A 9473-nucleotide genomic window follows, 5' to 3' on the forward strand; every position below is an offset into this window, starting at 1 on the left:
CGCCCTACACGTGACAGAGGCATCGATTCCAACCCCAGCTCGTCAAAGTATTTTACTAAGTCAAATGGGGACCATTTCACAATTCCTCTAAATACCGGGGAAGGAAAGGAAGTACCTACTAGTAAAACCACATCTCTGATTGGTTACTCCAGCATTCCCATTTCATGTCTGGGAATCTGTAATTCACTCCATAAAACTGTATTTTAGGCTAAACTCGACCTGGGATCGCTTTAAAATTTAAAAAACAAACGTTTTTAAACATTTGGCCACTTCCAAAAATCAGTTTTAAGTAAGAATCCCAGTGCTCTCCTTTATTTTGAAGCACAAAATCCACTCCACCTAGAACTTTACGTCAGACTCTAAGTTATGAATCAAGGTGAAGGATGTGATGCTCCAGGAACCCGTGACTCACCTCCACTGCCCGGGGCCACCAGGCTCGACACAGTGACGCCAACCTCAGGGGCTGCACCAAAGCCCGTGACCACTGAGTCCTGGGGGCCTGTCGCATGCAAAGGCATCCACGCACTGGCACATTTTAAAGCGTGCCAAGTATCGTTCAAAATCCTTCCCCGGACTCACCGCAAAAGAGACTTCTAAGGGTGCCACCTATTACTTTATGACTAGAACATTCTACTTCATTACCGAGATATTTCCCATCGAGGAATTCCCATCGCCACCCCCTGCTGTTCAGTATCTTCCTATCTGCCTAGATCAATGTTCATTCCTCCAAACCCCCCAGGATTTGTCGTTCTCCTATTTTAGCTTCCGGTTTCTGCTGTGTTCCCTCTCGCATGTCCACACCACCCCCGAACCATCCTTAACCCACCTGGCTGTTCCCCTCAACTGCATGGGTTCACCAGTTCCCTAGAATATATTTCCGGGCCCATTTTCTGACTTCATTTTGAGAAACGCTGGACTCAGTACTCTGGTGGAGGGCTGCAGTGGTTTCAGAAACCTGGACCAGCGTCCACCTCCAAATAGGCTGGGTTGTCATGTGGGTTCGCCACCAACACCCCACCATGGGAGTTAGTTCCTTAGTTAATTTTCCTGCCTCTCACCCCACACCGGTCATCTCTGTCCTCCTTTAAAGCAAATCTTTTTTTTATAAGTAAGTACCTACTTAAAAAAATTCTCTTTCCCAGATGATGCCTTCCAGAAAGGGGACTGTGGTTTTCTATAATAGAGCAACATGGACTCAAGGAGAAGAATCGACACCATCACCAGATAATGGAGAGACGTGGAAATCAGACCAACAAGCTGAAGAATACGGCTCTCAGACGTGACTTTAGCTTCCTATATACCTGGTGGGTCCAAACTGGAAGATAAATGCTTGTGCAAAGCGAAGTTGGAGGACAATACATTACGGCTGAAACTCGTCTGCTGTTCCTCTCTCTCCATCTCTGAGCCACTGACTTTTCCAGTAGAGACACTTACGCAAATACAAGGGGATGTCGGGAAGCCAAGAGCAGGCCAGTCCGCTGGGCCTCGTACATTCTGGCTACTGCACCGCAGCCGGGCAAACCATCTCTCCAAGACAGACAAGTTTGAAGTCAGAAATGTACAACGAATCACTATCTTTTGGTTCCTTGCAAGCACCGCGAAGCTGGACTCCTGAGAGCCACCCAGCCCCAGCCAGAGCTCCTGAGGCTTCATTCCAGGACTGGCTCACTCGCTTCAAGATCCCTGAAACACAAAAGGCAGCCTCGGCTCTGCAGCGTCTCAGATGTGCTTCTCTCCTCCACGCCCTTCCTGTACTAGGGCTTGATTGATTAAAACCAAACCAGTGCTCCCGAGGCACCACCACCAGCCCTGTGACTGCCCCCGGGGCTCAGCAAGATGCCCACAGAAAGAACAGAGAGACCCGGGCCTTCCAATTTCCTTCCAAACGTGGGGGGCGGGGGGGCGGTCATCCTGCTTACGTGCTTCTACACCTGCCCACAGTACAGGAGAGTGGAAACTAATATCCATGAATATCAGTCGTTTATTGTCTCATTCTTTTTTAGCCCACAATTAATTATTTTGTGTGTTTGCCCCTCTCTGTGGTAGGAAGACCATGGCTCCAAGTATAATTACACCTGGCAGCAGGCTGCAGAGCAGTGAGGCACTAATACATCACGGTGGGGCCTCGTGATGAGCCCCGTTACTCAGAAGGCAGCGTTTCTGTGTGGAGTGAGGCCCCAGCAGGCACTTGGCTTGGCGGGGCTCCCCGCGACCTGTTTGCCTTTACATCCTGGTTCCCTAAGTGGCTGTACAGTTCCTGTTTCTCTACAAAGTGCAACGTATTAAAAAAAGCAAACAGATTTTAAAATAATTACCAAGGTTTGAACAGATTGTATTTAGTTTACTTTTATCCTTTCCCCCACACCATACCCCTCCAAAAAAACCCACTATGAGACAGTGTCACAGATGAACCAGTTTTTCATAAAACACTTAAAAAAATAATGATGGCTGTCTTACATAAGCACATACCACGCTTTGTTCATCACACCAATCAAAGTCCTAAAAGCCAAAGTAACACTTTGCATAGGCATAGTTCATTTTGTGCAAATCTTACTAAAATAAGGCTATTTTCAGTGTTTAGGTAGTGATGTACTGAGCAAAGAAAGCTCTCGGGCAACAAGAACGTTTCCCTGCATTCCAAATTCTCTCCAACTACATCTGACTTCCCAGGCAGAGAGCTGAGACCAGTGGATTTGCCTGTGCTGTAAGGCAACACGTGTTGGGCGGAATACAAGTCTTGGAAGTAAAATGCAAAGGGACGGATGCTGTGTGCTTGTGTGACGGAGGCAAGAAGGGCTCCATCTTTATTAATAAGACGGAAGCCATGACGCAGAAGGCCACAGGGGCAGGTGTGCGTTCTTACGTGCTGTTGAAGGGCCTTCTGAGGTGGGCACCTCCAGAAATCACTGCCTCCAGGTGCTCGCTGGGTGTCATCTAAGCTGCAAGCTGAGTGACTCCGAGGGATGGGAGAATAAGGACCAAGAACTCTGAGGAGGAAAAACTGAGCCAAGACTTAGATTCTAGGGGGTACAAGGTGGGAAGATCCGGCTGGGGAGAGGAGGCGCACAGAAAACCCCCCTCCCCACGTATCAAGTATCGTCAGGAAGTCTCAAAGTAGAGGTGTCTGTAAGCAGCTTTGCACTTAACGTTCAGTCGTGACACTAAAACCTTAAAAAAACAAGAACCTCTATTTGAAAAGAAAAAGCTAACAGTAGCTGTCATCCGAGTCGCCCAGGATCTTGCAGCAGAGAATGGAGTGTTCCTGGGCCAAGGCAGCCAGCTCCTTCAGGAACTCGGGGAAGAGGGCGGCCGCCAGCATGGTGTCCCGCACGGGCGGGGGCAGGCTGGGGGGCACCCCGGCCACCTTGGCTCTGTTTGTCAGGAAGGGCTGAAGCACTCGTGGGGGGCCATCCAGAAAACTCCGGCCGCTCCCTGTCCTGGAGGCGTCCTGAACGGGATCTGAAACGAGAAGGAAGACAGCCATGGTGATCCTCCAGAGCCCTTTCCGCCCACCCCTTAAATGAAGTGTGTGTGTTGGGGGGGGGGGGGGGTTCAGCTCCCGCTCTGACTGGAGTCTCAAGACACGGCCCCCCAGTCCCCCCCTCACTCCACTCTGAGACACACGGATCTGCCCAGATCAGCTCCAGCACTGGGCATGTGACATGAGAGTTTGATCCCAAATCCTGTAGGAGGGCCTTCATGTAGAAACTGTGGCAAGAATATAGGTTTATCAAGAACCCTCCCTGCCCAGGGCCTGGCGAGGGGGGAGAAGGAAAAAGGCACGTCCTGCGGCCGCGTCAACCAAGTGAGGACACAGGTCACTGCGATGGTTATTTAAGGGCGTCCAGGGGCTCCACCTGTTCTCCCGGCCTCCCAGGGTCGGAGTGACCGTCCGCCCTTTGCCAGCTGAGCCCTGACCACCCGGCAGAGCTGCAGGAGGCCACCTGGGTTACACACACCACGCCCTGCCGTCCGCAGCCCGGGCTCCGGCCTCCTGGGCTCCCTGCTGAACCCCAGCCCCTTCTGGCCAGGACTCCCAGCCTTTGTGGAGAATAGAATGGAAGGCGGCTTTTAAAGGCTGGAAATAACGGAGAGGAAGCTGGGTGCTGATAAGACCAGACTGGGAACTTCCCGCCACCGTGGGCAGCTCGTGGCAGCAAGTGGCTTGGACCTTCCATTCAAGGAAGGTTTCCGGGAGTTTCAATTTCAGTTTCAAAAATGTAGGTCTAAGATGATATGAACCAAACTTCAACATACCCAAGTGATTTGCATTTTCATATCAAATCAGTTTTACCAATTAAAATGGTTCAGCTTTCCCAACTATTTAATTCCTGAAGCTCTCCGGCCTTCACATTGACAGGAATTATCTATGCCTTCTTCTGCCCCTGACTCAAACACACTCATTACTCCTTATAAATCATTATATTCAAGCTCTTCATTATTTTGGCTGCTTTTTAGAATTCAGTCCCATTTTTCAACACTCTTCTCAGAGTGTCGCTTAACTGTGGTACTAAAAATTCTTGACATTTATAGTACTTTCCACATCTCACTACTGTCGTCTTTAGTGTTAAAAAAAAAAAAAAACTTCCGCTTTACTGCTTTAAATATGCTTTTAGATTAAAGCTTATCACAGTTCATGCCATAAAGAACTGGAGAAGTTGTTGAGAATCTGCTGCTACCTTTCAGCAGAAACTCACAATATGTCTTGACAACAGAGTGAGGACGAAAGTGTTGACCTCCCTGAGGACACTGCCACCCTTGGGGGACCACGCCTGAGTACCTCCACCCCAGCCCTCCAGCACTGCGGCGCCGAGGAAACTGGGTGGGTGCCGCAGGGGATGGGACACTCCGGGCACCAGCCCCAGAGCCACACTGCTCGTGCTGGTTCCCCCACCTGGCATTCCCTTGCCCGTGTCTGCACACCTAAACCTCACCAGGCTTAGACTCTGCCACTTACTGGCTGAGCGACACCAGGCAAGTTGCTTTACCTCTCTGTACTTTCATGTCCTCATCTGTCAAAATCTTAACGGCTGTAAGGATTAAGTGAGTCAATAGGTATGATCTTACACAAGGACCTCTTGGTAAGTGTCAGCCATGACACAACCGTCAATTCAGCCGTCACTGACTTTACAGACCACTCCCGTTTCCTGCCCTGGAAGTGATCCCCTGCTCTAGCCTCCCACTCATTTTATTTACCAACTGGGGCTTGCAGTGCCCTTCAGACTTGCGTTCCTGTTTATGGTCTTTCTCCTCTACCAGACTTTCAGGTTTCTGAGAGCTGAGCGCCTTAACGATGTGTCCCTCACGGCCCCTAACACGCTTTCTCATCCACAGAAGAAACTAATAAACATTTGCTGAATGAACGAGGGAAGGGACCGACCAACGTCAGGTCCTCCCTATACCTGATCTTCCTGGAGCTGGCTCATTTCCTCATCTCCGTCTTCCTCTTTCAAATTCACTCCTCTTTTCCCCCAAAAGGGCTCTTGTGGATCATTTATCCAGCTCGATCCATGAATTTAAAAAGCGTCATCGCTTAGGCTGATTTACCCAGCTTGAATCTAAGAATCAACACTGTCTTCGCTAATGAAGGCAGGCGGGCGCCCAGGGAGGGAGACGGAGGGCCAGCAGGGAAGTCCTGGCGGTGGTTCTGTCCTGTCAGCGTGGGACTGGCCCTTCAGCGAGTCAGACTCAACTCAAAAACAAGGAGACCCGAGTTATGGTCCCTACCTGGCAACTAGCTAATCATATAACATCTCAGTTTCCTTTTCCACAAGATGGGGATAATACCTACCTGGCCCCCTTCTAGAATTAGAGATCAGTGAAAGGACTCTGAATACAGCTAAATACTGGAAAATACCACCTCTGTGGTTTGAGGGGAAAATGAAAAGACTGGCAAGTAGCTGGGCCTCAGAGACCAATAGTCTCAAGAGTGACAATGTGACAGGGGCACAGGAAGTCCCCCCAGACTTCTACTTCTTTTGGAGGCGTTAGGCTGGTTTCACCAGGGCCTGCGTGACGGAGCAGCTCGGGCTGCGGGCGTCCCTTGTAAAAGGGCCCAGGGCACGGCTGCAGCGCCCGGAGCAGAGGCAGGGAGGAGGGAAGTATAAGTAAATGTCAGAACCGGGAGTGGTTTCCTGAAATGTTGCCCTGGGTCTGAAAAGCCACAACAAAGGGTTTTCAAGATACTACTGGGAAGACTTGAGAAGTTAGGAGAGAAATCCGTTACCCCCCACCTCCCTGTCAGTGGCATCGGACAAGGCGCACAGCGCACGGACATGGACACCCCAGTATGTGGCCTCTTAAAGGATTCTAATTGCTCTGTGTCCCGGTGAGAATAGGGCTCCCAGATTCATCTCATTTATAGGCAATCACATCACACGCAAGGCTTCAGCTTTGTACAAGGGGACGGAGACCTTCGTCATTCCGTGAGTTGAAAGATTTTTGAAGTTGAGGGGAGGGTGTCACTTTGCTAACCTGAACGAAGTTAGGAGGTTAATCTGAAAAATTCCATCAAACAGAAGTCTTCTCTCCCGAGAGTAGCTTCCTATAAGTCAATGTCCCCTGAGAGTCACAGACCTTGGAAATCATCCCCCACAGCTGCCTAACTGACCACCTTACGCAGTGGGAACAAGAACCCCCTGGGCACGTATCTGACAGCTGCCACCATCAGTCTGAGGCCAGGACAGAGCACAAGGCATGCTCACCTGGATCGTGTAGGTCAAGGAGGCTGGTCAGGGTGTGTAGGCACCCGAGCTTAGTGATCCTGGCTGACCACCCAGGCCTCTAACTTCAGCTTCCTTCTATGAAAATGAAGCTAACAGTACCTTTCTTGCCCGTTGCACAGTGCTGTTTGAAAAGTAAAACTGTCGGGGAAAGCACTTTACAAACTGTAAGATACAAGTGAAGACCAAGCCCAGAGTGCAGTGTGGGGAGACGCAAGTCACCTTCTGTCTGGAAGACTGCAAGAACTGCCATAATCCCTTGCAGCTCTTCCCATCAAGAGGTGGGGGGGTCTGCTCCACTCCTGCACCTGGGCTGACCAGTGGCTTGGCCAACAGAATACAGCAGAATCGACCCAGTGGAGCCCCGAGCTGGTGCCTCAAGAGACTGCGTGTGCTCATGCTCTCACTCTTGCAACCCTACAGCCATGAAGCTGCCAAGCCAGGGCAAACCTGCTGGATGACGAGAAACACGGACCCCCATCACCATGGCCAGCAGCCACCCCTGTGAGCCGGGCCATCCCAGATGCCCAGCTGCTCACTGACCGCAGCCCCCGAGCGAGTCCTGCCAGCATCAGCCATGCCTACCCAGGCCAGCAGATCACCCGGGCAGCCACACAGACTCACGAGCACACGTGATGGCTTTGTCTTGAGCCCCTGAGCTTTTGTGGTGGTCTGTTACGCACGAAAGCTAGCTGAGGCACCGTCTCTTGCGGGGTGAGTCACACAGCCTGCCCCCTGCTCAGGAGGGACAAGCCAACAGGCCAACTGTCCACAGACGTGGGCGCTCCTCCCTTCCAGAGATGGCCCGCCTGCTATCATCCAGGGCCAAGGCGAGAAGCTGCCCCTCATTTCACCAGTGGCACAGGGCCCCCCTTTCTTTCAAAGTGTGCCTTGCGGTGTCCTGATGCCCTTCACACCCCGAGTCCTACAGCCAGAAAGGACTTGAGAGATGGAAGACAAACCCTTCACGTAAGAGTCGAGGAGAGACTTCCCTGGTGGCACAGTGGTTAAGAATCCACCTGCCAATGCAGGGGACACGAGTTCGAGCCCTGGTCTGGGAAGATCCCACATGCCACAGAGCAACTAAGCCTGTGCACCACAACTACTGAGCTCGCGTGCCACAGCTACTGAAGCCCACGCACCTAGAGCCCGTGCTCTGTGACAAGAGAAGCCGCCGAATGAGAAGCCCGCACACCGCAACGAAGGGTAGCCCCCGCTCGATGCAACTAGAGAAAGTCCGCGCACAGCAGTGAAGACCCGATGCAGCCAAAAATAAATAAATAAAATTAACTTTTTTTTTAAAAAAAGGGCTTCCCACTGGGTGGCGCAGTGGTTGAGAGTCCGCCTGCCAATGCAGGGGACGCGGGTTCATGCCCCAGTCCGGGAAGATCCCACGGCTGGGCCCGTGAGCCATGGCCGCTAAGCCTGCGCGTCCGGAGCCTGTGCTCCGCAACGGGAGAGGCCACAACAGTGAGAGGTCCGCGTGCTGCAAAAAAAAAAAAAAAAAAGTCGAGGAGCACGAGGCCCAGTGAGGCCAAGTGACTGAGATCAAACAGCTACACAGAGGCAAGGTCATGCCTTCACAGGGCTGGGGTTTTTTCAGCTTCCCTCAAAGGTTTAACACTGCCCCGAGTTACACTTCTGCCTCTCACTCCAAATCGTGTTTCCGATCACATGCTTTAGCCCCGGACCAAGAACCCTGCTCTCTCCACTGTTCACCTGCCACAAAGAAGCCTGGCTTGTCCAAGGGAGATGAGTGAAAGCCAGCGCAATGTGGGCCGTTCCCTGGCTTGCCCTCTCACCAAGGCTGAGGCCACAGCTCAGGAGACAACTGGCATCAAACCTGCACCAGCAGAGCCCACCCGAGGCCAGGCAGCTCCGTCCCCAGGCCTGGCCACCGGCAGGGTCTTCAGGCTCCGGTCGGCGGCCACCCCACGCCCCATGCCCACTTGGCCAGGCCTCCTGAGCCGATGGAAGGCGCTCTCAGGAGGGCTAAGGGGTGCATAAACTTTACTGCTCCAAGGGAGTGGTTTTTACCTTCCAGAGCCTTAAAGCACATTCATTTGGGGCCCGAGAGTATCTGAAAACATAATAAAGAGAACGGTGCACTCCTTAGGGTAGGACCGGCCGGAAAACGGCTCGGGGTGTGCACATAACGCTTCCTTCTGGCCCACATGTGCTAAGTTATTTATTCTAGCGGCAGTCCCCACATCACCCCTGCCCTGCACTACTCGGTTAGGAAAGCAAATGCCCCGCTAGACCCTCCAAACTGGGACCGGGCCGAGTGCGGGAAGGGTAGACTTTCCTTTGGGTTTAAGGACGCTCCGGGGAGGCTCTTCCCTGCTGCTTAAAAGTGGAAATCTGGGGCTTCCCTGGTGGCGCAGTGGTTGAGAGTCCGCCTGCCGATGCAGGGGACACGGGTTCGTGCCCCGGTCCGGGAGGATCCCACATGCCGCGGAGCAGCTGGGCCCGTGAGCCTTGGCCGCTGAGCCTGGGCGTCCAGAGCCTGTGCTCCGCGTTGGGAGAGGCCACAACAGTGAGAGACCCGTGTACCGCAAAAAAAACAAAACAAACAAACTAAAAAAACAAGACCCATATATATGCTGTCTACAAGAGACCCACTTCAGACCTAGAGACACATACAGACTGAAAGTGAGGGGATGGAAAAAGATATTCCATGCAAATGGAAATCAAAAGAAAGCTGGAGTAGCAATTCTCATATCAGATAAAATAGACTTTAAAATAAAGAAT

General features: G+C 52.0%; 1 protein-coding gene across 1 annotated transcript in view; it reads right to left on the reverse strand.

Annotated features, from left to right (window-relative positions):
- Positions 1-3205: 3205 nt before the first annotated feature.
- FHIP1A (FHF complex subunit HOOK interacting protein 1A) overlaps positions 3206-9473 on the reverse strand; it is a gene marked incomplete at its 5' end in the record, with an annotated part of 38547 nt that continues 32279 nt past the window's right edge. The window contains 3 exons of the mRNA XM_007457000.1: positions 3206-3459; positions 3919-3939; position 9473. The exon at position 9473 is cut by the window's right edge and continues 117 nt beyond it. Of these exons, the coding sequence (XP_007457062.1) occupies positions 3206-3459; positions 3919-3939; position 9473 (276 nt within the window). The remainder of the gene's footprint in view (positions 3460-3918; positions 3940-9472) is intronic.

This window comes from Lipotes vexillifer, unplaced genomic scaffold, assembly GCF_000442215.2.
Source record: "Lipotes vexillifer unplaced genomic scaffold, Lipotes_vexillifer_v1.1 scaffold2539, whole genome shotgun sequence".
NCBI lineage: Eukaryota > Metazoa > Chordata > Mammalia > Artiodactyla > Lipotidae > Lipotes > Lipotes vexillifer.